A 27598-nucleotide genomic window follows, 5' to 3' on the forward strand; every position below is an offset into this window, starting at 1 on the left:
AAATTCAAAATTTCCAGTCATTGCCAGCCATAGACTTTGTGAAGACACAGGCGTGCCGCAGGTCATCTTGCCTCAACAATCCATACCCTTCAGCAAGAATTGTAATTGTCATGCTTCTGTTAAGATGCCGGTGATTGACGACGGCTTCGAAGCACTGCTCGAGCCCTTCTACAACGGCAAGAGCCTCACGGATCCGATCTCGACCAAGGAGGATAAATACCAGCTTCTGCCAGCCTTCCTCAAGGTCAAGGGTGAGCTTTCCCCCATCTACATCGCCGCCTCACTCGGCTGGAAACAAATCCGCTGACTCGCCTTTTCTCGTTGCGCTAGGTCTGGTCAAGCAGTAAGCTGCCCTCGCCGGTTGGCTTGCGACGGCATACCACAGATGAATACTGACTGTCGGGCTAGGCACATTGATTCGTACAACTTCTTCGTCGAACATGAGATCAAGGAGATCGTCCGAGCAAACCGGACTATTCGAAGCGATGTCAAGAGCGACTTCTATCTCGAGTTCACGGATATCCGCGTTGGTCAACCCACCCGCGCCGATACCAGCGAGATCAAAGCTCTAAGCGATGTGACTCCCATGGAATGTCGCCTGCGAGACATGACATATGGCGCGCCAATGATTGTCGATATCGCCTTCACAAGGGACAAGCAGAGGGTCATCAGGAGGGACATATCGATTGGCAGGATCCCGGTCATGCTCAAGAGCTCCAAGTGCCGCCTCAGCGGCGCAACCAACGCGCAGATGGAGATCATGAATGAATGCCCTCTGGACCCTGGTGGCTACTTCATCATCAATGGCACGGAGAAGGTCATCCTGATTCAGGAACAGCTCAGCAAGAACCGTGTCATTGTGGAGGCAGACGAGAAGAACAACATCATCTCGGCATCTGTGACTAGTTCTACCCACGAGAGAAAGTCTAAGACCTATGTGACTCTGAAGAGGGAACGTATCACGCTCCAACACAACATCCTCGTTGAGAACATCCCCATCGTCATCATTCTGAAAGCGCTTGGCGGTCTCTCTGACTACGAGATCATGCAAATGGTTGCTGGTTCGGATGGCCGCTACATGGATGATTTTGCCGTCAACTTTGATGACGCCACCAGGGCTGGCGTCTTCACTCAACACCAGGCTCTGGAGTACATCGGTACCCGAGTGAAGATGGGTTCCAAGAACAGACCGCAGGCTGGTCCCATGCCGCGTCGAAATAATGTCGAGGAAGGTCTGGATGCGCTGGCAAACATTATCATTGCCCACGTTCCTATCGAAAATCTCGACTTCTACCCGAAAGCTGTCTACGTAGCGATGATGGTGCGTCGCGTTTTGATGGCTGCTCATGACCCAAAGCTAGTTGATGATAGAGACTTCGTCGGAAATAAGCGACTTGAGTTGGCTGGGCAACTTCTGTCACTTCTTTTCGAAGACTTGTTCAAGAAGTTTTTGGTCGACATGAGGTTCCATATCGACAAGTTCTTCAGGAAGCCTCATCAGTCGGTGGCGTTCGACCCGATGACCACGATCAGCGCCAGCGGTGGTCATATCTCTGCAGGTATGAACAGGGCCATCCAGACGGGCAACTGGAGCGTCAAGCGCTTCAATATGAATCGCGCTGGCGTGACTCACGTTCTCAGTCGGCTCAGTTATATCAGCGCTCTCGGCATGATGACGCGCATCAGTAGTCAGTTCGAAAAGACCAGAAAGGTCAGTGGACCGAGAGCTCTCCAGCCTTCGCAATGGGGCATGCTGTGCCCCTCAGATACGCCGGAAGGAGAAGCTTGTGGCTTGGTCAAGAACTTGGCTTTGATGACGCACATTACGACCCATGTTGAGGAAGGCCCTGTGAAGAAATGGGTCTTCACGCTTGATACTGGCGTTGAGCCCCTGAGAAATTTCTCGGGGGCAGAGATGCATCGACCCGGCGCCTACATTATCCATATCAACGGCACTCCATTTGCCTTGACTCAGAATCCTAAGAGGTTTGCAGCGCGTTTCAGAACGATGCGCCGCCGTGGTTGGATCTCTCCATTCGTCAGTATCAACATCAACAACCATTTCTCTGCTGTCCACATCGCGACAGACGAGGGCCGTATCTGCCGGCCGTATATCATCGTCAAGAACGGCACACCGCGACTGAATGCAGAGCACCTACGGCTCCTCCAGCTCGGTAAAGCTACGTTTGACGATTTCCTCAACCGTGGTGTTATTGAGTATCTCGACGTCAACGAGGAGAATGATGCTCTCGTGGCTCTATACGAGGACGACTGCACACCAGCAACGACACACCTCGAGATCGAGCCTTTCACGATTCTAGGTGCCGTTGCTGGTCTGATTCCCTTCCCCCACCATAATCAGTCACCCCGTAACACCTACCAGTGTGCCATGGGTAAGCAAGCGATCGGCGCAATTGCATACAATCAGTTCAATCGCATCGACACCCTCCTGTACACCCTCGTCTATCCCCAGCGGCCAATGGTCATCACCAAGACTATTGAGCTCATCCACTACGATAAACTCCCTGCCGGGCAGAACGCCACCGTCGTCGTCATGTCCTATTCTGGATACGATATTGAGGATGCTCTCGTTCTCAACAAAGCATCGTGCGATCGCGGCTTTGGTCGCTGCCAGGTATTCCGCAAGCACAGTGTGGAAATGCAGAGGTATCCCAACGGCCGCACTGAACGTATGGGTGGCCCTGAGATCGACGAGCAGACTGGGCAGATCTGTGCAAAACACGAGGCCATTGACGGACATGGCGTCGCTGTTGTCGGTTACAAGATTAGCGCGGGTGAGGTCATGATCAAGAAGGAAACGCCCATGGATCTTGCTTCGACCGGTATTGGGGCTGATCGCGGATCGGACGAATATCGCGATACATCTGTGACATACCGTGCGCCGGACCCAAGTTATATTGACAAGGTCATGATATCACAAACGGAGAAGGACAACCTCGTCGTCAAGGTACAGACCAGACAGACAAGACGCCCGGAATTGGGAGACAAGTTCTCGTCTCGCCATGGTCAAAAAGGTGTTGTGGGAATCATTGTCGATCAAGAGGACATGCCTTTCGCAGACAGTGGTCTGGTTCCCGATATTATCATGAACCCCCATGGTTTCCCCTCTCGTATGACCGTGGGCAAGTTGTTTGAATGTCTCACTGGAAAGGCGAGTGTCGTTACTGGGAAAAAGCAATACGGATATGGAGACGCTTTTCGATCCCATCCGGTTGAGGCCATGGGCGACGAGCTGATTGCCCGTGGATTCTCATGGGAGGGCAAAGATTACTTCACGTCTGGCATCACTGGCGAGCCTCTTGAGGCCTACATCTTCAACGGTCCCATCTACTACCAGCGCCTCAAGCACATGGTTCAGGACAAGATGCATTCCCGATCCACGGGCCCGCGCGCCATCCTTACCCGCCAGCCCACTGAGGGTCGATCACGAGACGGTGGCTTGCGTCTGGGAGAGATGGAGCGCGATTGTCTCATCGCGTACGGAGCCTCGCAGTTGTTGTTGGAGCGTCTCATGACGAGCTCGGACGCGACAAAGATAGACATCTGCCAGCGCTGTGGTCTCTTTGGCTACAAGGGTTTCTGCCAGACTTGCAAGAGCACAAGGGAAGTCACAGAGATGACGATGCCCTACGCCGCGAAGCTGCTGATCCAGGAGCTGATCAGTATGAACGTTGGCGTGCGCCTGCAGATCGAGGATGAGTTCCCTCACCCGACTTAAGACGCTGAGCTTTGTCGCGCCAGGGAAGGGAAGGGGGTTTGATAAGTTTAAGGGCATCACGCAGAAACTGTACATCATAGCATCTCACAGCGTTGCATTCAACGGCGCAATGGTTTTTGTTCTTGTAGCTTGTTTCGGACCTTCGGACAAGGAGTTAACTTAATCGAGATTTTGTATTGTGTGAATCAATCATTCATCGTTTCTAAAGTTACTTTGGTGATACTTGGATCATTCCAACATGGCGTTTCGAAACAATTCATGACATCATGTCTACCTGCCCCGTTGATCGTCGTAGATATACAATAACTGATACTGCCCGTGCATCCAGGCCATTGCTCCGCCCCAGTCAAAATGGTGGCACAACACACCAAGTCAATACATTTTTCACCTCTTGGGCTCCTTGACGACCGCCCTGACGCCGGCCATGGTGACTTCAAACTCGGTAGCACCGTCGAGGCCCATGCCGGAGGCGGCGACGTGCGGCGCAAACACGACCTTCATCCACCTCCTCCAGTTCCGCAGGGTGGGCGTCCCCCGGGCCTCGTCCTCGTCTCCGGCGTACCGGGACCGCCCGTAGGCTGGCCTCTTGAGCAGCGCGATCCGCATCGCCACCTGGGTGGTCCACACGAGGCCGAGGCTCGGCGTCTTGAGGCCGGAGTCGGCGAAGGGGTCGTCGCCCCAGCCGGTGAACCAGCGCTGCTGGTGGTCGAGCAGCAGGGCCGGCGGGGCCGGGGGAGGCAGCGGGTCCTCGGGCGGCGGCGGCGGCATAGAGGGCGGCGGCGGCGGCGGCGGGCTGGAGGACTGTGTGGCGGCTGCCTCGGCCGCGGCCAGGGACGAGGTCGGCTCGACGGCGGGGAGCGGGCCGGCTGCGCGGCTGCGCGAGGCCAGGGGGCTCTCCTGCGAGACGGCGGGCCCGCCGCCCGGCTGGCTGCTGCCGAGGTTGTGCAGCCGGTGAGGCGGGGGCCGGAACGCGCTGGCGGCGGCGGCGGGGCTCGGGTTGTTAAACCGGTCCGCGACCTGGTTGGCGACGACGACGGCGAGGTTGTGCCGGCGCGCGAGGTCCCGAAGCAGCATGCCCAGGCGGACGAGCTCGGCGCCGCGGGCGGCCATGTTGCCGAGGCGCGAGGACGACGACGACGCCGGCCCGGCGGTGCCGCGGTCGAACTCGGCGCGGTAGTTGGCGGCGACCGAGTCGAGGACGAGGAGCCCTATGCCGTGGCGCTCGACCTGCACGGGCACCTGGTAGGTCAGGATGTGCTCCTGGGACTCGAGGTCGGGCGTGGCGGCGCTGTGGATGCGGTCGAGCGAGACGGCGGCGCGGGCCTCGGGGTCCAGCGCGCAGAGGGACGGGTGGGCGGCGAGCATCTGCGACAGCCGGCGCGTGGACAGCGGGGCCTCGGTGGAGATGTAGAGGGCCGGGCGGCCGAGCCCGCCGTGCTCGGGCGCCAGCTGGACGGCGAGCAGCAGGGAGAGCAGGAGCTGGGTCTTGCCCGCGCCGCTCTCGCCCGCGATCTCGGTGACGTAGCCCGTGGGGATGCCGCCGCCGAGCGCGGCGTCCAGGCGGGCGTCGAGCGTGCTGATGGCGGACCACCGGGACTCGAGGCCGGCGAGGGTGTGCTGGAGGCTTCCTGGCCGCCGTGGTGGGGAGGGTGCCTCCTCCGGGCGGGTTGCTATTGCTGCTGCTTCCTTCTCTTCTTCTTCGTCCCCCTCTGGTTCGTTCGTGGCAGCAGTTTCCTCCCGCTCGCCGTCGTCCCGATCTCTGACCTCTGGACCGGCAGCCGGCTGCTGCTGCTGCTGCTGCTGCTGCTGCTGGGCCGGGGCGGCGAGTACCCCGAGGTCCTCGTGCAGGGCCCTCAGCACGGCGTTGGCCAGGCGCTTGATGTCCAGCAGGGGCAGCTGCGTGCGCTTGCCGATGTCGGCGACCTCGAGGGTCAGCAGGTCGCTGGTGGTGACGGCATGGCGCTCGAGGGCCGGCAGCAGGCCGGCGTATGGCTCCGTGGGGAAGTCTGGCAGGACGCGCAGGAGGTCCGTCATGTCATGGGAGGATTTTTGTTGGGTTTTTTTTATGGCGGCACCAACCCCCCAGCTACGGCGACGGCGACGACGACGACGGCAAAGGTCTGGTCCGGCCGGGTGCAGTCATCAATGTGATCGGACGAGAGGTCGTTTCACCTGTGCATTGGTGTCAAAAAACGCGTCATGGACGTTTTGGTGGTGTTGGCGACGCGTAAAGTGGTTTCGAAGTCAGTAGTGGATGTGTTGATCGATTCCGTCTGCCCAGGTGGTCATTTAGTGCCCGTTAGCGCCTGGAGGACGATGCTTCTAGAAGGGCATTTCGGGGCCGAAGATGCCTGAGCCGCCCCTCTGTTGCATGCCTTGGTCCAAGTCGAGAACCTCATTGAGATGGGATGCTGTCTCTCTTGCTGTTCTCACCTCGATCTGCTTTGCTTGTACGATATGCACACAACCGGGCCGTTTTCTGTATACAACTCGATCATGTCTTGAGCAACATCATATGCATCTGGCTGGATGTCTCGGGGAGTTGCAAGGTTGCGCACAGTCAGAGACCGATCGATGCTGATCCCGTGTTACTCACCAGCTTTTCATGTTATTCCCGTTCTGTCTCGGGTTTCACGTTCCAAATACCCAGATGGAAGCAAGACTACCAAGTGATGGTCAGATTAGTTGACGGACTGCTAAAAGAAGTACTTGACTATCTATCAAGCCCATCAGATTTAGGTAGTGGGATAGCCCTTCCGAGTTCTTAGGGCAAGGATGCGACAAGGATATTGATTGTTAAGACTGAGGTAGCTCCTGATGAACTTCCGTCAACCATTCAGACACCCACTTGACTACACAGAGCCTCGTCCATTCTTTTCTCGGACCGCCTTCAGAGGGCCGAGCCGTCTCACGCCGAGACATCACGTCCTCCCCCGAGAGACCTGCAGACCACATACGTCCAATCACTCCAGAACCTGGTCATTCTGTCGTTTCATATGCAAAAATGGGACATTCTAGATATTTGCTGCTTGGGTCCAGCTGTTGAGCGCTCATGATATGTACAGAAAAGACTCCACGCACGCATAGACGCTGTGATGCATATGCCCAGCAAGTGCGGCCCTCCCCTCGACCCGACGACACACGAGCCCGAAACAAACGCTCAGCAATGCCAGAAATTCCCTTCCTCCTCGCGCATAACGAACCATGTTCAGAAATCAGATAGAGTTCTGCCCTCCAAATCACCCCAAAGACCAGCTCGTCCAACACAAAAAAACGCCTTGGAAGGAACCCTCACGGACAAACGAATGTTTTGTACATCAGAGCCCTAGCAACACAATTTGATCATCTGCCGCACTAGTAATCAATCAAGCGCAATTTCTTACCAACTTCTCTTCGGCGCGCCTGCACTTGGGCGCGCTCCGAAGGGCGAGTCTCGCCAGAGTCCAGGTTCTCTCCCCGCGCCTTGAGCGCCTGCAGGAGCATACCAGCGTCAAAGAAGCCATCTGGAAAGCAAGGGTACCGAGTCAGCCATCCATGCCATCCAGGAAACGTGCAGAGAGGGGAGGGGGGACCAGTGAAAAAAACTTACATCCACCAAGCTCATCATCCTCGCTCAGGGTAGCGCTCTCGTCCGTAGGCGAGGTCGTGCCCGTCGCAGACCGCTGCGACTTGATAATCTCGGCCCCCGTGATCATCCTGCCGCGCGACTTCATCCGGCTGACGGGCTTGGGCCGGGTGTGCTCAATCTCGCGGGCGCGCGTCTGCTTGCTCATCGTGGCCTTGCGGGTCGTGATGCGCAGGATCCGGCGGATCTCCAGCAGGTAGCTCTCCAGGGTGTCGATGAAGCGCTTCGTCTGCCGGTGCTTGCTGGAGGCGCAGATGGAGATGCCGTCGTCCTTGATGATATAGCCAATGCCGAATCCTTCACCCGATACGGGACCGAAGCCGAATTGTCGCAGGGAAGGGTTGCCACAGTTTGAGGTCGACAGGATGGTCTGGTTGAGCTTGTCCCAGCCCGAGTCGGCAAAGATCAGAGGCAGGGTCGCGCCGTTGGTTCGAGACGTGGTGCTATCACCCCTGGCACGGGCCAGAGTCTGCATCTCACCGTCTTGTGAGACCGCAGATTGCTTTCCTGGGCTGCTGCCGAGCTCGTAGGCCTGGTCCGAGTTGCCGTCGTAAGGGCTGGATGATCGCGGACTGCTCAAGATGCTTGCAGTCTCCTCGTCGACCAACCGCTGCCAGAGGCAAAAGAGCGCATAGAAGTGGCGGTCACAGCCTTGAGCCTTTGCGCAATACCTGGTGACCTCGACATGCTTCTGGCACGCCTTGCGAAGAGCTTCAACCTTGGCTTCCGCCGGATTGTCCGCCCAGAATGTCTGAACAAAGTTGACAGACTCCTCGGTCACCGATCGGATCGCCTCAGTCCGGCCGTGGAGGAAGATCTTGGTCATGGCCGGCTCATACGTGCACTCGACCCTGCCGTACAGGCCATAATAGGCAGCCTGGAATGCCATCTGGACAAATGCGTCGGGCGAGCAGCCCATCGAAGTGATGAAGTTCTTGCCGTAAGCACTAAAGTCGAGGCATTCAAACTCGTTCTGCTGGATCAGATCCGCGAGTCGGGTCTCGGCAAAGCGCACAGCAATGTTGATCTCGGGCGTCAGGTCCCACTCGAGCTTGCGAGGTGTCGTATTGACGTCTCCAAAACTCTCTGGATCACGCTTCGACGGGTCTGGGCTTGTCGATGCCCAGAGAGTTGGGGCCTGCCCGTTGATCGTGCGGGCAAAGCGTAGTATGGTGTCGGTATAGACGTCACTGGCGAACCGGAGCACGGTGTGCCCATCGACGCCCGTGTGTTCAAAGTTGATACCTGCACTGCCGTTCTTGCAAACAATAATCTGCAGTTTATCGTACCATCGGTTGGTGCATGTGCCGATCTGGACGCCCTTCTCGATCTCACTCGATCCACAAAGCATGTTCTGGCACAGCATGGCGGCGGTGGCTGGTTCTGTGTAGTCTAGGCACAGGACAAACAGCGCCGAGTCGACAATGTTCAGACAGTCGGCATTGTTGGAGCCCTCGTCCCGCAGCAGGACGTCTCTCAGCCCGGACCAGACCTTCCTATTTTCTGTGCTTAGGACGCCGAGGGCTCCCTTGGCAGCTTCCTGGATAGGGGTTTCCGTGGCATCGTCGATGATAGTCTGGAGATTGATGGCAATATCCTTCTCCGTCATGATGAGATCCGAATTGTCATCGAGGACATCAAACCAGTAGAACTGGCCATGGCACATGACGATCATATGCTTCGAGTCTGGGTCCTGCTCGATCTGACATCCATTCTCTGTTGGTACTCGGGCAGTACCGAAGAGCCTAGAGAATTGGTACATGTCCAGCGGTTGACCCTTGATTGTGTCGGGCGGCAACTCCTCCTTGCGGACAGCTCGCACAAACTCGAGGGCCGAGACTGCCAGTGAGGCAGCTCGTGTGACCTGGTTGTTCCTGGCCGGAGTCGGGTCATCTTCGAGCAGGAAGAAGGGGTTCAAGTTCAACACGACGGGGTTGTCGTAGTTGAGATACGAGTCATACCCTGTGTCACAGTCAGTGACACATCTACCAAGGAGACCATGGCGGAGATATTCTATGACTTACAGAACTGCTCGATATAGCTCGTTCTCCCTTCGGCATACCTCTTCAACTTCTCCTGGAGCTCAGGCCCATCGTGCCTGAGGAACTCATCGACAGCATGCTTCGTCTCAGCATGCTCTCGTGCAGTCTGGAGTGGCTTGAGAGCAACAAGATACTTTTCCGCGGAACTCTTCAGGTCCGGGATGGGGAGCTTTGGGAGCTTGTCCTGGTGTGCAAAGGTAATGCCTCCTTCCACGCGCTTCTCGTCGTAGACAGACATGGCGGGAGGTAGCGGCAACCTAGGCGTCGAACAGCGGATGGTCGGCTTGGGTATCTCGGGATAGATGGGCACCGATCTTGGGACGTAAGGTGGCTGTGCCAATGTTGGCTTTGCCGGTTTTGCCAGAGTCTCGTCCAGAGACTGGGGCTTTGTGAAAATTCGGACTTGTGTTGGCATGGCTGTTAGCTTGCCAGTTGAACCCTGCTTATGCGTGAAGAGGCGAGACGTAGGTGCAGATGTTCAAGCCGCGCAGGGCTGTGCGGTAGAAATAGTGGCAGTCTTGGAGATAGTATGGTGGCATCCCCGGAGCATGCGTGTGAGGCTTAGGTTGGTGTAAGTGGTGATAGTGTGTAAGGGAGCCATGGCTAGGAGGAGGTGACAAGAGGAGTGGCTGGCACTTATATAAAATGACTCTGGAGTAGACAGGAGGAGGGAGAGTGGACCAACTCGGTTGGGTACCCGTTCGGTTTCGGCAAGGGGAAGAGGAAGGATGGGAACGTAACAGAGGAGAGGAAGAGACAGTAGGGGAGACGCCACAAGAGAGGGAAACGTGAGGGAGTGTGAGGGAGACGGAGGAGACTCTGGAGACTCCACAGGTACATGGGCCTGGGTCCGCAGGGGCCGGCGGAAGCTCACTAAGACTTTGGCTCTCGTTCCTGACATGTGGAACCTTATCTTTCTCAACCTGGACTTCCAGGAGGGCGGCAGCCTTGCTGAGGTACTGGAGTACCCAGTGCCATGCGGACGAAAGACGCCTGACACGCGAGGCGTGAACAGATCATTGGACACTACCGTTTTGCGTGATCTGGAGCACCCTCCGCAGGCCCGACAAGAGATGGGTAATATGGGTACAGCGTGTGCAAATATGCCGACAAAGGCCTAAGAACTTTATCCAGGCAGAGACACAGCGAGATACACGTACCTGAACAGGGAGTGAACCCTTCTATCGGAGACTCCTTGATTCCTCCGAATTAAGTCCTGGCAGACTGCTTTCTTCCAGCAAAGCCAACGGAGCAGCTATCGTGGAAAGTGAATTGGTGGCAGCCGCAGTGCCAAAGACGCCGGACACTAGAATGGAGGATATGTCAAACGGTGCTCTGCTAGTGTGTTAGTAGTGTCAATATAAAATGAGTCCTCTCATTCTCCTTCCGAGTGGCATGGAAGGCCGAAGGTCCCTCTTTCACCCGTGAATTCCTACTGAAGCCTCTCTCTCCCTTGCGCCATCGAATCCGGAAAAGAACGCCACAGCTTCTACCACTCTACGTCCGTCACCAAGAGACTGAACAGAAGGGGAGGAGCAGGCGTCGCTATCCCGAATGGTGGTGATGGCCTCGCAGAAGACGCAGCAGCAGGGTGGGATGGATGACTTTACCTGTCGTGAGGGTCCGTTATCCTTTGACGGACTGAGCCAGTGGGGTCTGCTGGTTCGAGAGAGATACTGTGCTGTATCTCCCAAAGCAGATAGTAAATGCAGACGAGCAAAAAGTACAACGCTTGCTTGCGATCCGTCGTTTTGGCGAGGGCAATGCAGGGAGTTCTGCGTATTCCAAGACTCTGTCGATGGAGCCTAATGACGCAGCAGAAACGCTAAGTGATGGAGACCCCACGGGGATCGGTCGGTGGTTTTTCAATCTGTGACACGACGTTGTGTAAGCCGAGTGCTGTGTCTGGTACGCAGTAGCTGAGTGGTCCGGCTGGGATCACGGCATGAGCATGGGAGGCCAGACGGTCGAGCGCTTGAGACGACCGGGTGGATAGCGAGGGACAGTGAGGAGAGATGATGACCTGTTCTCGGACCAGAGGAAGTACGGCTTCAGAAGGCGCGCATATCCCAAGATGGAGGGTGGTGGAGATCCAACGTGTGAATGTGACGCAGTCCAGGGTGTGTTGGAGAAATGGCCCGCGACCGTAAAGGGATACATACCGATGGGAACTGCCCCACTCAGCGCCCGGCTCTGACTCTGTCAAATGGAACCTGCGACTTCTTCTCGTCTTGTTCAGATGCCTCGAGATTGGCTCGCTGCTCACTACCTGTACCTAAAGTACGGAGTAGGTAGCCCCCTCAAATTGCCTGGCCAATGATCTCTCTAAGCTCTGGGAGATGTCCTTGGACACTGAAAGGCGCTCTGGCCCGCCTGTTCCGGGTTGCTGGGAATCGAGATGAGGAGGAGCTTGATGATCTATGACCCGGGTGTTCTTTCCCCCGTCAGCACGAGTCGGGAGTGTGGCCGATGCCGGATTGACTTGTCGTTGTCTGGCAGCCGAACATACGTTACAGCTAGAGAGTGCAGAAGGGGTGTGTGTGTGTGGGTGGTGAGGGAAGCATGTGCCTGTTTGGCATCTGCAACTTACCTTAGTCAGGGAGCCAGCTAGACTTGCGACACGCTTTTACTTGTATTCTTTGGCCCACGAGACACTGGAAAGCAAGTCAGCTCAACAGTTTTTAAATGCCACGAGCCTCCGGTCTCATGGACTGAGTCTTGCCTTGGAATCCCAGCATACCGGTACCAACATGGGTGCGCAAAGGCTCTGCAAGCGATATGGAAAAAGAGGCAAAAATGGATAGAGGAAAAGCATGTGAATGGTGGTGGGCTTGCGGGTGCATGATGCGCCAGACAAGACAAAGTGGGTTAAACCCTTGCAGAGCTCAGGTGCTAAACAGGGCCAGACTGGGCCACCAGTGCATCTCCCGGTCGAACGGGACTCAGCCAAGCTAACCTTAGGAGCCGTTCTGACTAACCTGGTGGCTCGGTCTTCCCAACTTGGCCTCTTTTGGAAGCGTCCATGAGTCTGGGTTGGATGCATATTTGACAATGCAACTCCGCTGCATTGTCCAGCATGCATTTGGGTTTCCCTCCCCTTTTGCGCATCAGCAGTAGAGACGAGAGCTTTGCAGCCGAGTTTCATTATCCTCCCGGGAGTTGCCATGGAATTCGCGAGCTTCATCAGAGACGAAACGAAACGGGAGGCCGTTATCGAAGAGAGGGCTAGCGAGAGACTAGCCTCAAGTGCCGGGTCAACGGATAGGTACTTGTACATTTTTTACCTATTGTACTAATTGGGGGCCTTGAGAGACCCAGTTCTCGATCGGAGTTCCAAGGTTGACAGTTCTGCCTCAAGTGCCCTGTCGTATGATCCGGACTATTGGAAGAGCCACCTGTCGCCACCTGAAAGAAGATTACCGAGCCATAACCGTAATTGCAACTGGCGAACGGAACCCCAGCCAGGATTTCAAGCAGAGCCGAGTACCGCATTTGCCTGCTTTCCCATTCGACAGTGGCAGCAGCACCCCGGAGAAACCCCCGCAGGGCCGGCCGGGCATCCAGCTGCTGCAGACAGCCTTGCCGAAAGATCCACTGTCCAGGCTTGGGGCTGCCTTGGCCATCTCGGCATGACGTCTCTTCGGCGGCACGGGCGAATTCGGCTTCTTCCAGTCTTCCTCAGAGCCGGGTCCGGCCCGGCCATGATATATTCGCTGGATGTCGCAAACGGACATGCCTCTCATTAGGGCCGACTCCGATATCCTCGTCGGAATCCTCTGCTGACAAAACCCAGATTTTACTTGCTGGAACCAGGCGTGGATCCCATCCCGGCTTTCCTCCTTGCGGCTGGTAGGCGATCTCTCTCCAAAACGCCCGTTTCACGAGGACCTGTTGTGATATCTGCGAAGCTGCAGTCAACACTTTATGAAGTGTTTTGCATCCACTGAAGCTATGGAAACAGTGACTTTCCCTAGAAATCTTTCACCAGGGCAACATTTGCGTGTGATGTGTTGCTGCGGCTCTAAGGAGAAAAGCCCAGTAGATGTCTGACACAAGCAGCAGCCGGATTTGGTTTGCTTTTGGAAGGATTGATCATCGGCATAAAGAAGTTCATGTAACGACGTGCCATGCTCCTCGCTTGAAGCACGAATCAGCGTGGGCCAGAATAGTTGATGGAAGTTCATCATGAGCTACCTCAACATTAACAATGCACATATCCTTTCTCTTAAAATCAGAAGGGGAAATCGATGGTTTTGATGGCCTGCCTCTCAGCAGCCTGTCAATTAATCTGACCATTACTTGGCCGTCAAGTATCCCCGGCCGGCGGGTAAGATGCTGTTGGGGACGATGGATCGGTAGTACTCTAGCAGTATTCATGTCGAACTAGGCTGGATATGTCGTAAACGGATATGAGGGAGAGATTGTGATGTCCCGGGATTTCGAACAATGATTGATGTCTGCTTGCTCGGAAGGAAACTGCAAGCCAATACCGCGTGAGCCTCTTGATCTTTTTGTATTGGGTTTGTGACCTGCTTGGGGATAATTCCCAGGGATGGAGCAACGCCTGTTACTCCGTACACTCTTGGTCAATTGAATCCCTGCAAAACACACTATATCCACAACATTACTGGATAATAAACACACGCGAGAGCTTCGAACTGAGGATTGACACAGCGAGCTTCAGCAAGCTTTAAGGTAATTAATTGTACGCCCGCGAAGGCAATGCTGTAATAAAGATGAATGCGACGCAAATAAGCAAACGTGCCAGAAGGGTAAACGAGCGAAAACTAACTAAGAAGCCAGTGCTTTGGTTCTCTGGTTCTTTAGGATTGGACCCAGGGGCGGCCTCGAGCTAACGGCTGGCTAGTGGAAGCTTGTTGGGCATTCCAGCGCTGGCATTGGTCACAGGGCTCAGATCGGGGTGTTGGAGACCCCGGGCTGACACGGGCTGACAGCAGGTCGCCAAGCCGGCGCGGGTTCGCTCTCGCTATCGTCCTCCGGCCCCGTCGCTCTCGCCAATCACTGCACGCTCTCGCTTTCGCTTCCATCCACACGCTTCGTGCCCTAGGGAGCCCTTCCCCATCGAGCTGAAATTACAACCGCGTGGCTGAAGCTTGCTCATTTGTCTATGCCACGCCATCGTGCAGGCCTACCGACTCTTACATGCCTCGCAATCTGCTGTCTGACTGCATGCTGCATCAACATAACCCCCCGCCCATCCCATCCTTCGTAGATCTCTCCCAGCAACAAAGGGCCGCCGTTACGCCGCGTCACATCGTGACACAGCGCCGCGCGGTTGGTAACATGAAACCTGGGAACCAGCAGAGGTTCAGGGTGAGACCGCCGGCGGCTGTTTTGGAGCCAGCCCACAGACTGTAGAGAAGAGAAAGATGCATACTCGAATGTCTCGAAAGCAGTGAAATCTGCAGGTCCAACGGCCGGTATGCCGCCGCCGTACGACTCAGGGCAAGACACAGATCCGGGCTACAACAGCGCAACACCTAGCGCCTCTCCCGTCGCCTTGGTACCGGCGGGCGTTGAAGCTACCTAGATGAGCTATAAACCTTCTCGGTCCATGTTTATCTCGGTGCCGTATGGAGCTTCTCATCGCAATTTTTGTTTTGTTTTCATCATCATCATTCTCGCCGCTTTCTGTGCGTCCTCGTGCACATCACTGTACCAATCAAGCGGAGGCTGTGCTGCCTCGAACTCAGCTAGTCACGATTCCACACCACTAGAGCAACGGTCAACGCCAATCATCTGCGATACAGGCACCGGAGTTGCATAGGATCGAGTCCCTGGAAGGCCATATCGTGCAGAGAAAGCAGCAAAGCTGCTTTAAATATCGGCATTGCCTGCCGGTAGGTTCCACTTTCTTATGTGTAAGGCTGAGCAGGCCCCGGAGACGTGACGACAACCCGCCTCCATCTCCACCACGCCCCATTTCCACGGGTCCCTTTCCCGTGGAGACCTCGCATTCGCTCCGGTCCCGTCTCCCTTCAAGGCAGCCCACTGGGCGGTCTACGGCCTGGTTCCGTATTGCGTGTCATTGGAGGCCCTAGTTTCGTATTTCGTGCCTTTGGAGAGCCCAATCCTTCTTGCAATATTTATATTGACCTCTTCGGCCCCTGATCTTCTTGGGTTACCTACCCATGCTTGACTTCTTCGCCCGAGCATCTATCTTTTTTTGTTGTATAACAGCAGTTGGTTCTGACGGGATCACTCAAAAGAAACAGAGACCTTGAACAACAACTTTCAAACGGCACCATGATTCTGCTCTACCGATACGTGAAGAGGAAGCGCGCCGAAGCGGCTGCGAGGGCAAATGAACAGGGGCAACCAGCCGCCGTCAATACGGATCAAGACGGCAATCCATATCAGGAGCATCCAGCCCAGCTTCCTCAATCCGAGCCTCTTGAGCTCCGTCCTATTGGAGCCGTTGAAACCCAGCCGGCACCAGCCGACCAGGTCTCTCATCGCCAGGAGGTCCAGTCGACTACCAGCGAGTCATCACCCTTGCACCAGGGACGGGATGTTACACCGGTAGCCACCTCGAAGGCTACGGAGTCGACCATCGGCGCAGGCCGAAGCAAAGAAGAGAAGAAGCGAGCGCGTATCTACCGCCTGAAGATCATTGTCGGCATGATCCTCCCTTTTGCTCTTCAAGCGCTCGATGTCACAATGTCAGTGCCGTCCTCCCGACTTGAAAGTGGTCTTGAAACCCAAACTAATAAGCCATGCCCTCGTCATAGTATCGCCAGTGCATTGCCGTGGATCGCCGCAGACTTTGGTCCGTTCTCACGTCTCCTGTCCGACCCCCTGACCAGCCACTAACACCTCCCTAGGCCAGGTCTCGCAGCTCAATTGGATTATTTCGGCCTTCAATCTCACATCTGCTGCCTTCATTCCATTCTGGGGCCAGCTGACTGACATATTTGGACGGCATTCTTCCTTGCAGGCCGCTATTATCATCATGATGATCGGTAGCGCTATTTGTACCGGCGCTCCCACCCATGCGTTCCCGGTCCTTCTGCTCGGTCGCGGCTTTCAGGGGTTGGGCTGTGCCGGTCTCAATGTGATTGTACGGGTCATCCTCGCCGACAAGGTCTCGCTTCAAGAAAACGCAAAGAACTGGTCTATCTTCTCCTTTACCGCCGGCATCAGCTACGGTATTGGTCCTGTAATCGGAGGTAATAATAACCATTCATTCGCGGAGCACCTAGTCCAAAGACGGCTCCTTGGCTAATACTTTTGTTTCCCCGCAGGATACCTGACAAACTCCAACTGGCGCTGGTGCTTTGGTATCAACTTACCGATCTGTGCAGTAGCCATCGTCTTGATCATCTTCGTCCTGCGAAAGGAACTCCTCGGCGCGCAGCCTCTACCCGGCCTCGACGAGGAGGAAGCGCATAGCCCCGGAGCCCGGCCCCGACTGGCCCGCTTCTCGCAGCGTATACTCACCATCGATATCGGAGGACAAGTCCTCTTCCTCTTCGGCTTCGGCTTGATCATCCTTGCCCTGATCTGGGGAGGCGCCACCTACGACTGGAACACGGCTGCCGTCCTTGTCCCCCTCTGCGTCGGTGCGGCCCTGACTGTGGCCTTCATCGTCTGGGAGAGGCTGATGCGACCCGGTAGCATCCTGGAACGTAGATGGCCAGCAAAACGACCCATGGTCCCGTGGAAGCTATTGGTGACGCGAGACATTGGTTTTCTATTCTACATCAACTTTGCTACCGGGGCGGCGATGTATTCGGTGAGGATGGCGCTCCAAGACTTCCGTTCGGACAACAAGCACTAATGCTCGATGGCAGGTTCTCTACTTCTGTAACCTCTATTTCACAATGGTCAAGGTGAGGATTGCCCGGAATGGAAACTTCCGTGTGCTTGGATCAGTAGTTGACGTCCTTCCAGGAGTACACCCCCGACAAAGCCGGAGTTCAGCTGCTGTATTACACGCCAGGCCTAGGAGGTAAGTCTCAGCACTCTGCGCAACAAGGATCAAAGTTGACATTCCACAGTCGGAGTGTATATGGCCATGTTCATGTGCAATGTCTATCCACGCAAGACATTTGTACCCCTGGCTCTTGGCTCCATCGTCGAGGCAGTAGGCGTCGGTATTCTAGCCTACGCCTTGTGGACAGAGCACACACCGACCGTCTTTGGCATGATGGCCCTCACCGGTGCCGGAACAGGACTTAGGTTCATGCCTGGTAAGTCTCGGAAGTCTCGAAATATGTTTCTCACATAGATCAGATCACTGATGCGTCGTGATGAAGGCTCTCTGCACGCCATTGGGCTATTCCCAGATCACATCGCCACGGTCGTGTCGCTGATGGCAGTCGCTCTCCCCTTTGGTGGCACACTTGCTTTGACCATCATGTCGACGGTGTTCAACAACACATCGGGTATCGGACAAAACTCGCCCTTGCGCGACTTTGATACCCTTTCGGCAATGCCAGAGAACGTGAAGCATCCGATTCAGGAGAAAGCCAAGGTAGGTGGTCATAGACCTGGTCTCTGTCTTGAGTCTTGAATCAGTTCCGTTAACACTCAGGTAGATGGGCATCGTCTGGGCGTTTGTTGCGATTACGCCGCTTTGTGTTCTTGTAAGCTCTCCCCCCCCCCCCCCCCCCCCCCCCCCCCCCGCTTTTCAGTCTTGATGTTCCTCCTCTCTAATATGTCCTCTTCTAGTGTATCATGGCCGCTATGTGCTTGGGCAACGTCAACATTGCCAAGGAGAAGAAGCAAGAGGGAGAAGCGCTCGGACCTAGCCGCGGCCACGATCACATTGTGTCCGAGCCGTACCTGCTCTATCTTGCCCGAGGAGGCAAACGCCGTGAGGCCATCGTCGCCAGAGATGACGCGGAGAAGAACCCAGTGGTTGGCCAGGAAATGTCCCAGGATGTAAGGTCATAAGTTCTGGGTGGGCGGGTGCCAAACGATGTCAAGGGGATTAATATTGGGGCGGTATGTATTTCTTGTAACCACGAATGCATGTAGAAAGTGATCTTGGATGCCTTCAGTTTATTATAAAAATCGGGAGGAAATACCCTATTTTTGAACTCATGTCAAGCACACGACACACTTGTGTTTTGATTTTACAGTGCATTCTCATGTTGGGTATCTCTTCGTATATTAAAATTCTATGTATTTATCGTCATTCGTGTATTTATCGTCAGGTTAAAGAAGGACTCCGCATCTCGTCGCTGTCACCCACCTCTCACACACACTATCCCGTCCCGCCTCACTCAACAGTCCTCGCGGATGAAGCGCTCCAGCTCGTCCTCCCGGACCATGAGGATCTGCTTGTCGGCCAGCGACGACGTGACGACCGACGTGCCGCTGACCCAGCCGCGCCAGATCTTCTGCATGATGTTGTTGTCGGCCTCGGCCGACAGCACGGCGCGGAAGCGGGCCAGGTCGGCGTCGGTGCTGGTGATGAGCAGCCGCCCCGCGCCGGGGAACCGGTCGACGACGTGGAACAGGCAGGCGAAGATCTGGTCGGCCTCGAGCTCGCCGTAGCCGAGCTCCTCGAAGGCGCAGGCGACGTGCCGCACGCGCCGCGTGTCCTCGCGCCGCAGGAAGTAGACCATGGGCGTGTTGAAGCCGTAGCTGTCGAACGGCTCGAGGTCGCCGAGCAGCATCAGGGCGTCGAGCGCGTAGTTGAACCACACGCGCGCCTGCTGCTGGGTCCGCGGCGCGGCCGCGCTGCGGCGGCCCGACGAGGCGAGCATGCGCGGCGTCTGCCACGCAAAGGCCAGCTCGTAGTGCCGCAGGCCGAGGGCGCGGCTCTCGGCGCAGGCGTGCAGCAGGGCCGGCGTGGGCGAAGGGGCGGCGCGCCTCCGGCTGGCGAGCTGCTCGCGCTTGGCGGCCTCGGTGGCGGTGCTGAGGCACGCGGCGATGACGACGCGGGGCTGCAGCAGCAGCTCCCAGACGCGCAGGCGGAGCTCCGGGGGCAGGTCCGGGAACCTGGGGAAGGCGGTCGGGGCGCCCGGCGCGTTGGTGGAGCCGGGCCCGTGCAGGCCGTCGCTGGCCGTCTGGAACTCGAGCCAGAAGTCCGGGTTGTTGTCGTCTTCGTCATCGCTGCCCAGCCTGGGGGGCGGGAGGAGGTCCATCTGGGAGAGAAGAGAGGCCCCCCCTTCGCTGAGTGTTTGACGAACGAAGATATAGCGGAGGACGGAGGCGTTCTTCAGGGGATGGGGCTGGACCGATCTCGGCCTTTGCTGATAAGAGGACGGTGATGTGTGGCTTGTCAGGCTCTCCAGTAGTGGCGGTGTTGTACCTTGTAGTGGGTGGACGGATGGGGAAATGTGGACAGGCCAAGATCTGGGGAAAGAGAGAGCAGAGGAAATAGCTTCCAAGGCAAATCCACGCTGTTTTAAAGAACCGACTTTCACAGGTGGGAGATCTGGCCGTTGTCCGTGTAAGTGGCCACAACGCAACGCCACCTTCATTCCCGCTGGTGTAGTGCGGGTTCGTGACCGATGCCAAGACCTCGAGCAGCTCTTCCTGATTCGGTGTGCGTACCCGGCTCAGGTGCGTCAGGGAACACCCAATTTATGCTATATTACCTGTTCAGACAAGTGGCAGTTCTGCTCGTCATCATCCCCAAGACGTGTAATACATCACACTCGTTCTCTACAATCCCCAAGTCGGGTGAACAGATGATTTGCCTCTAGGCTGTCTGGATCGGATCAGTAAGGTTATCAGACATGGGATATCAGGTAAGATATGCTAAGACTACAGGTATTGGTACAATGCTGAGAGGGGTTTCTTCCCTTCTACCCTGATCCCTTTGTTGCCGGTCTTGTTCGTACACTCGGGGCTTCTCCCGTGTCATGCTCCAGTCGCAGCACCCTGTTTACAAGGTTACCTCCTAGGACCGGGCCCGTGAAATGCCGGACAAGGCGTATTATCACCATCCCTTCCGCCCTTCATGCCACCGAGCAGCCAGTCAGTCAGTCCCACCACTTTTGCGCCGACGCCATTTTCCCAATCTCCGCCCTCCTGGACGTGCTCGATGGTATGGCTCAGCACTCTTCCCTCGTTGTCAAACTCAAAGATGAAAAGACCGGTAAACTCCTTGGACTCGTCCTTGGGCGCGAGGCCCCAGCCCTTTGTCTTGCCTATCGTCCGCCACCGCACCACCAATTGCTCGCCGATGGCGCCCTGCCTCTTAGGCGAAAAGTGCAGCGGCTGCTTGACCATGCGTTCAGACAGGATCTCGAGCTTCAAGTTGCCCACAATTGGGACTCGATTCCACGCTATTGGCGAGGTCCATAACGCAGCAATATATGCGACGCGGCCAGAGACGGTCGGGAGGTGCGGATGCGTCGAAGGGAAGAGGTGCAGGGAGATGTACGGTGATAGGATTTCTTGCGGCAAGGGCGATTGCAGGAGAGTCGGGAGACGCTCCTGGAGTATGCGCAAAGCTATAGAGCCCCCTAGTTAGTGACACTGGAAAGAATTGAACTATCGTGCTTGTCGCCGCAGACTTACTCTTGCCTAGCTTGACGTTGCGATCATCCTGAGGCTTCCTGCCCTCCGGTCCGGGTGGGCCATTTGGTCGCGGGATGGTCGAGCTGAACCAGAGGTCTGGCAGGTTGCGCGGATTCGCCTCCTGCAGCGTAACCAGGGATTTTGTCGGCCGCAGCGCCGTGCCGGTCTGGGTGGGCGCCTTGCCGGTGAAGATGGAGCGCAGGCGGCCGAGGGAGGATTGGCTCACAACGTGGGATTGCGATCGTACGATGCGGTTCGGAGCGGACATCAGGCCCGACGTCGAGGGAGGAAGGCCTCGAGCTAGTACATGAAAACTGCGAGTCTCCCGATAGACCAGGGTAGTTGTTCTGGGTACAGTCACAGGGTCGAAGGGCGCATGCTCAGTCAGGGCCGGCTTGGTGATATGATGTCAGTGAGGTTTTCCCGACCGGTGGTAAGCTTTTTGATGGGATAACGCTTCCGGCTGGCTACTCAGCTGGAGCCGCTCAAGCGGCAGTGGCTCAGTGGAGGCCCCGCTACTGAGAGGGTGGGGTGGGGGGCCTAAAGAACAGCTGGGCCGAGCGCTATGGCAGCATGTCTTTCACGGCTTGTAGCGAGGAGCGGAGAAGGCCTTTGTTGGAAATGGCCATCAAGTATTTGGCGCTCACTGGGCGCCTTTCTGTGGCTGGAGAGTACCTACCTGACCTGAAGCAAAGAAACCGAGGCCTAGGTTCATAGCGAACTGCCTGCACTGCGCACTCGAGAACCGGTAGCCGGTAGCGGACTCTCTGGAGGAGGGCTGACCAGAAAAAACACAGATGCCTTGGCACTGCTCGCTCTTTGGAATGCCCCCTTCAAAGCGCTAGTGTTGTTGATGTCACATGGGCCTGTCAGCCAGATAACCGCGTCTGGTGCAGCTGCTGCTTGAGAGACATGGCCATGGTCATGTGCCTTGTCCCAGTTCAAGCAAGGATGGAGAAGAATTGGGGATGTGAGGGATCGAGAGTTATCGATCATCTATCTCCTCTGTAGGTACCTTTATTTGGCCTTAAAATACCTTACCATCCATGGATCGATCTTACACCACCCCTGCATGTGCCGTTTCCTGCGTCACGTGATGTGCATACCGTACGGAGTACGTACGTACTCCGTAGTTGAAACCCCCCCTTGAAAGGCGCAGGCCAGCACTCGAGATTCCAGTGGAGACCCAAGGCTGCAACGTTCTGTGACTGCCAGCTAATCAAACTCCCATTGCACTGTCAACGCACCTGACACAGGCCTATCTTTTTTGACACCACAGGCCGCCACAGGTACCTGCCTCCACGCAAACCATCTGCACCGCAACCAACCAAACTCCGTACCTAGGCCTAGTCGACCCGATACTCTGATTCCCACCTTCATCACCCTTCCGCGCTGCCCACATTAATCTCTCCCCCCATCATTGTTCTTCCATCACCCTTTCCAAAGACCAGACCTCTTCGCCGACGCAACATTCTCGCTTTGGCCTCTTCCTTCATTTCGATTCTCATCCCCAGACTCCCGGCTCGAGACCTTTCTCTTTGCGCACCATGAATCCCGAGTGGTACGGCTGCCTGCTCGCTCCGAGCCTATCATCATCATCATCCTCCTGTTTAGGTGGTCATGCTAACCTGTTGCTCAACCCTCGCAGAGTAGAGCCCTCTTCCCCAACCTAGGATCACAGCAGACCCGGACTTCTTCGCGCGGTTGATGGTAAACTGACAGATGCTTCAAGATACGACTATCTCTTCAAGCTCCTCCTCATCGGTGACTCCGGTGTTGGAAAGTCTTGCCTGCTGTTGCGGTTCGCCGACGATACCTACACCGAGTCCTACATCTCGACTATCGGCGTCGACTTCGTATGCATCTCCTGCCTGCTCTTGCCTCGTCTGCCAACTGTGCTGACCTATCTGATAGAAAATCCGGACTATTGAGCTGGATGGAAAGACGGTGAAGCTGCAGATCGTAAGCTCTCGGCCTTAACCCCTGCATGTGATGGCCAAGACTCAAACTGACCCGTTTCGCACCTCAGTGGGACACTGCTGGCCAGGAGCGTTTCCGAACTATCACCTCGTCATACTACCGTGGTGCTCACGGTATCTGTGTCGTTTACGATGTCACCGACATGGACTCATTCAACAACGTGAAGCAGTGGCTTCAGGAGATTGACCGGTACGCCACCGAGGGTGTCAACAAGCTGCTCGTCGGAAACAAGAGCGATATGGCCGACAAGAAGGTTGTTGAGTACACTGTTGCCAAGGTACGCGCATCCTGTTCGGGGGTCCCCTCCAAGCCTCTATTTCGTCCCGTGCCAAGCCTTGATGCTCGCGGCGTGGGTCGGGTGCCTGGGAGGCCCCCCAAAATGCTTGAAAGCATCGTACTGACTATTTGAATCAGGAATTCGCCGACAGCCTTGGTATCCCCTTCCTTGAGACCTCCGCCAAGAACGCCAGCAACGTCGAGCAGGCCTTCCTGACAATGGCCCGCCAGATCAAGGAGCGCATGGGCACCGCGGCAACACAGAACAGCAAGCCTAGTGTGCAGGTCGGCCCGGGCCACGGTGTCACCAACAACTCGAGTGGCGGCTGCTGCTAAATTGCCTTGCCTCGTTGTCTCGATTTGTAACTTGCACTCTTTCTTTTGCGACACGACCATCATGGAGCGGAATTTGGCGACTAGCATAGGTCATGCTGGGCGGGGTCTGGCAGGCAGGAACTAGGGTGCCTCATGGTGTTTTTTCTCCCTTCTACGCATAGAATGGGCTGTTCAGTTGGATCCACGCCACCTCTACCTGAACCAGGCAGGCAGCCTCTATGCCTTCTGACCCCTGGACAAAGAATGGGCTCGGATTGGGGGCGGCCGAGATCCTGACGGGCAGCAAACGCGGGATTCTCTCGAGGATGTTCTGCGTTACGTGCGTGCTTGATCGGGGTTCCTGGACATAATGAGGAGGCAGAGGCTTTTTCTACTCGCGTGCGTGGTCAACATGTTCACTCTGCCGTCTTTCTCTCTCCTGTCATGTGAAATTACCGATAAACTTGGGACTAGTAATCTATGGGATTTTTATCTACCTTGCCATGGCCCACACACTGTAACCCAACATGGCTCTTGCGTGATGCGAAACTCGAGGCTACTGGGTCGACTCCGATCACACACAGCCACATATGGGGATGTCAACCGGAGTTGTACCCAAGAGGCATTGTTTTCTCAACACCCGATCATGAATCAATCCTTGAATCTCGATATGGTTACGAACAGATGGCAGCCCGAGAGAACGGATAGAACTGGTTTCAGAAGTCGATGGCTGATGCATCGGGAAATAGTAGCACTGCAAGTAAATGTGACAATAAGGCTGTCGAGATCCATCTGTATATATATTTACATGCAAGAAGAGAAGTGGCATTCCCACCATCGCCCAATTTCCATACCTGGCTCAAACACCGTTGTCTAGATCACTTTACTCCTTCCTTTCAACAAAACATCAAGGGGAGTGCAACCCCTTTCTTCTCACACCTGCACCATACGCTTTACTTGGGAACTCAAAATTTGAAAAAAAAGGAAAGCATGATCACGCAAGACCCAGCCACTTGAGCGCCTTGCGGCTGTTGGTCTTGCGCGAAGGCGGCCGCACGGTGCCTCCTGCGGCGGCGGCCACGGTCCTCGCGAACAGCGGCATCAGGCGCCGCTCCTGCTCGAGGTCAAAGTCGGACGAGTCGCTGTCCTCGCTCCATGCAGAGGCGAGGTCTATTCGCGGCGGCGGCGGCTGCTGCTGCTCTCCGCCGCCAAAGAAGCGGTACGCCCGCGCCGAGCGGACGGTGCCGGAGGCGGTCCGGACGGTGTCGGCGGCCGTCGAGCCCTTGGACCGCGCCGAGGGGGCGGGCGAGTCCCGGCGCCGGCCGCGGTAGTGCGACGACGGGGTGTCGGGGAGCGGGGACTGGGGCGGCGAGCTGGGCGACCGGAAGACGATGGACGTGGGTCGCGGCCGGCCCCTGGCGGCAGCCGAGACGCTGCGCGGGGTGGGCATGGTGCTGTACGTCGGCGACGGGAGCGGCGGCGGCGACGTCCGGATGGACAGGTCCTTCCTGGGCCTGAGCCTACGGGTTGACGCTGCTGCAGGCGAAATGGGCGGCGGTTCTGGGTTGTAGAAGGGCGAGGTGTCCATCAGGGTCTTCCAGATGGCCGACATGAAGTTGGCGATCTCCGAGTCGGTGGCCGAGGACGCGAGGAGGAAGTCGGCCTTGGAGAATGGCGCACTGGTCCGTGATTGTGGATGGCACGAGGCCGGAGCAAGGGGTGATCCCGGAGGGCTGTAGCGATGAGTGCGGTTGGTGATTGGAGAGTCCGAGCTCTGAATGATGCCCGCTATCTTCATCACGTCGGGGCCAACGAAGTCTCGCAGAGCCAACATGGTTCCGAGTTGGTCGTGAGGGTACTCGAGGAGGAGAAATCTGACAGAAGCATGGGTGCGGAGGTAGATATCAAGCTGCGAAATGAGGAGCGCCGCAAGCTCCGAGGCAGAAAGGGCGGAGTGATCTCTCGCTTGTTTATGCAAAGAACGGGCAGCAGCCGATTGGAGAGCATTGACGATGAGATATCTGAAAGATATGGTCAGCCAACACTGTCACGGTGAACCTCGGATAGTGAACCATACCGGATGTCAACTCGGCCGCTCCGAGTCTCCCCTGTTGACTTGCTTCCCATCTTCTCGATTTGACTGGATATAGTCGAGTTGTACTCCTTCTCGACGCCTTCCTGCGACCCAATGGCCAGTATCAAATCGACGTTGCGCCTTTCTGAGCCCTTGCCTGCCTTCTCAAACAGTGGTCCCCACAAGCGTGCCATCTTCGGGAGAATGTGGAATAGGAACGGGGAGCACACCTCACCTTCCACCGGGAAATAGCTCTCTAGAACACTCCGAAGGGCGTTTTGAATGGAGAGTGCAGTTTGGTCAGAAGAGACTTGAATATTCAAGAACTTGTGACCAATCTCTGGCTTTGCTGGTGGCGGTGTGCTCATCGGTGTCGGAGGGTTGATGGCAGAGCTACCCTGATATGGCGTCCCCCGAGGATCTGACGGACGCCTGCACTGCATATTTTCAAGATACGTCTGAGGTGCAAAGGGGTCGTATTCCTCATTCCTGGTCCAGGGCGGAGTGTCCATGTGGGCAGGCTGAGGTGTGATAAACATAGGCCCTTGAGGCGAGGTCGGGGTCGCTGGGAATGCCAGAGGCTTCTCTGCCGCATCAGGCGTCGGTTTCTTTAACGAAGCCTGCAATACAGGATACTGCGCATCCTTGAGACTCTGTATGGCTGATACAAGCAAGGAACTGCGGTCTTCATTGTCTCGGAGTTGAACCACAAGGTCTTCGATGAAAGGTAGGACGGGTTGAAAAGAGCAGGATTCCGGCCGCGTTGTTGGCTCATTTTCCTGGTTTGACTCCAAAGGATCAACTGTATCGGTCGCTTTGTCGACGTATATCGTCTTTTTGGCCGGAGGCGATGGGATCCTCAGTCTAGGAGGTAGCCTTCTGACCGATGCTTTGTGTGGCGCGCCAAGACCAAAGGGGGCTAAAGGCGATCCAATTGCCTTCTCATTGATCGTTTCAGAAGGTCCTTCTAGCTGAGAGGCATCAAATATTGAGGGAAGGCCTGCTGATTCGACTGATGGAGTACATGAAAGCTCCAATACAGATCGTCGGTCGTGTACCTTGGTCCGGTAGGTCGCGTGAAAACGGCCAAGGGACCGCGTGCGCTGCAGGCCCGGACTGGCTATTGACGATGGTCTCAAATCAGAGCTAGTATCTACAAGTACCGCATTCCTGAATGCGAGACCTTTCTTTGCCTTAAAGACCGCTGGCTCGTCGGGTTCTCCTGAGCAGGTCGGGGAACGAGCTCGCTGGGTTGGTGGAGGGCTTCCGGGGCCGTTGACTTCACGATCCTGGATCCTACTTGTTGAAACCTCTGCATAAGTGGTGGTTGGGGTAGTGACCGGGTCTCCTGGTATTTCCTTGGACATCGTTGTTGCTGGGACGGCACCAAGAATCAAGTACGGGGTCGTGTCTGCGGGATCGTCTGAAAAGCCATAGAGTGGTAGACTCATGCTGCGAGGCCGAGGCTTGAAACCGAGATCAAGAGTGTCGTCTTCTTGAAGAGCCGCAGTCTCTCGATCAAGTGCCTCTGCTGCTCGCATAGCTCTTGATCCAGGATCCTCCATAGGTCTGGCCTGGCTCTCGCTGCGCCTTGCGACGAGCTGAGACTGTTCCTTGTCTTCCCTTGCCGCCCTGGCCTTGGCCACCGGGAGGCCTTTGAGCCCATCTTGAATCGACTCTTTGAATTTTAATTCCGCCTGATGTACATCTCCGTCGGTCACATATTGGCTAATCGTAGCTATACAGAGCGCATATGCACTAGCCGTACCGCCACTGAGAAACACAAGTCTCTTTTCCTTGGTCGCCGCCTGCTCGATGAAATGGAGGGCATCTCCTTCTCGTGACTTTGCTGCCTCATGCACCGAGCGGATGAAACCGGGGGCGTCTTGAAATTTGGAGTATCCATTGTTTTGTAGATAGTACTGTATGTCGGGGAGAGTCAGAATGTCCGGAGAACTCGGCAGGAGGCGTAACTGTGTCGACACAATATGAGCCGGGCCTTCCAGGGCAACCACATTGCCCCGGCCAGAGGCGTTTATATCCAT

The 27598-nt window shown here is 56.2% G+C and overlaps 7 protein-coding genes across 7 annotated transcripts; 3 read left to right on the top strand and 4 right to left on the bottom strand.

The window, feature by feature from the left end:
- Positions 1 to 124: 124 nt before the first annotated feature.
- On the top strand, positions 125 to 3739 carry E0L32_008794 (uncharacterized protein; the record flags this gene model as incomplete). The annotated part of the gene is made up of 3 exons (XM_031143688.1): positions 125 to 251; positions 331 to 343; positions 409 to 3739. 3 exons carry the CDS (start codon positions 125 to 127, stop codon positions 3737 to 3739), a joined length of 3471 nt encoding a protein of 1156 aa, XP_030991658.1.
- A 384-nt stretch (positions 3740 to 4123) lies between these two features.
- E0L32_008795 (uncharacterized protein) lies at positions 4124 to 5773 on the bottom strand (the record flags this gene model as incomplete). Its single annotated transcript, XM_031143689.1, has 1 exon — positions 4124 to 5773. The coding sequence occupies one exon, from the start codon at positions 5771 to 5773 to the stop codon at positions 4124 to 4126; it is 1650 nt and encodes a 549-aa protein (XP_030991659.1).
- A 1320-nt stretch (positions 5774 to 7093) lies between these two features.
- E0L32_008796 (uncharacterized protein) lies at positions 7094 to 9821 on the bottom strand (the record flags this gene model as incomplete). The annotated part of the gene is made up of 3 exons (XM_031143690.1): positions 7094 to 7242; positions 7329 to 9326; positions 9389 to 9821. 3 exons carry the CDS (start codon positions 9819 to 9821, stop codon positions 7094 to 7096), a joined length of 2580 nt encoding a protein of 859 aa, XP_030991660.1.
- A 5852-nt stretch (positions 9822 to 15673) lies between these two features.
- Positions 15674 to 18325, top strand: E0L32_008797 (uncharacterized protein; the record flags this gene model as incomplete). The annotated part of the gene is made up of 9 exons (XM_031143691.1): positions 15674 to 16196; positions 16252 to 16596; positions 16672 to 17162; positions 17221 to 17259; positions 17321 to 17378; positions 17428 to 17619; positions 17686 to 17903; positions 17968 to 18015; positions 18101 to 18325. The coding sequence occupies 9 exons, from the start codon at positions 15674 to 15676 to the stop codon at positions 18323 to 18325; spliced, it is 2139 nt and encodes a 712-aa protein (XP_030991661.1).
- A 332-nt stretch (positions 18326 to 18657) lies between these two features.
- E0L32_008798 (uncharacterized protein) lies at positions 18658 to 21176 on the bottom strand (the record flags this gene model as incomplete). The annotated part of the gene is made up of 4 exons (XM_031143693.1): positions 18658 to 19817; positions 19937 to 19971; positions 20283 to 20841; positions 20909 to 21176. The coding sequence occupies 4 exons, from the start codon at positions 21174 to 21176 to the stop codon at positions 18658 to 18660; spliced, it is 2022 nt and encodes a 673-aa protein (XP_030991662.1).
- Positions 21177 to 22455: 1279 nt separating this feature from the next.
- E0L32_008799 (uncharacterized protein) lies at positions 22456 to 23500 on the top strand (the record flags this gene model as incomplete). The annotated part of the gene is made up of 5 exons (XM_031143694.1): positions 22456 to 22469; positions 22590 to 22764; positions 22823 to 22870; positions 22938 to 23165; positions 23303 to 23500. The coding sequence occupies 5 exons, from the start codon at positions 22456 to 22458 to the stop codon at positions 23498 to 23500; spliced, it is 663 nt and encodes a 220-aa protein (XP_030991663.1).
- A 973-nt stretch (positions 23501 to 24473) lies between these two features.
- On the bottom strand, positions 24474 to 27598 carry E0L32_008800 (uncharacterized protein; the record flags this gene model as incomplete). Its single annotated transcript, XM_031143695.1, has 2 exons — positions 24474 to 25500; positions 25557 to 27598. The coding sequence occupies 2 exons, from the start codon at positions 27596 to 27598 to the stop codon at positions 24474 to 24476; spliced, it is 3069 nt and encodes a 1022-aa protein (XP_030991664.1).

This window comes from Thyridium curvatum (genome assembly GCF_004353045.1).
Source record: "Thyridium curvatum strain D216 chromosome Unknown NODE_60_length_267819_cov_83.081011, whole genome shotgun sequence".
Taxonomy (NCBI): Eukaryota; Fungi; Ascomycota; class Sordariomycetes; order Thyridiales; family Thyridiaceae; genus Thyridium; species Thyridium curvatum.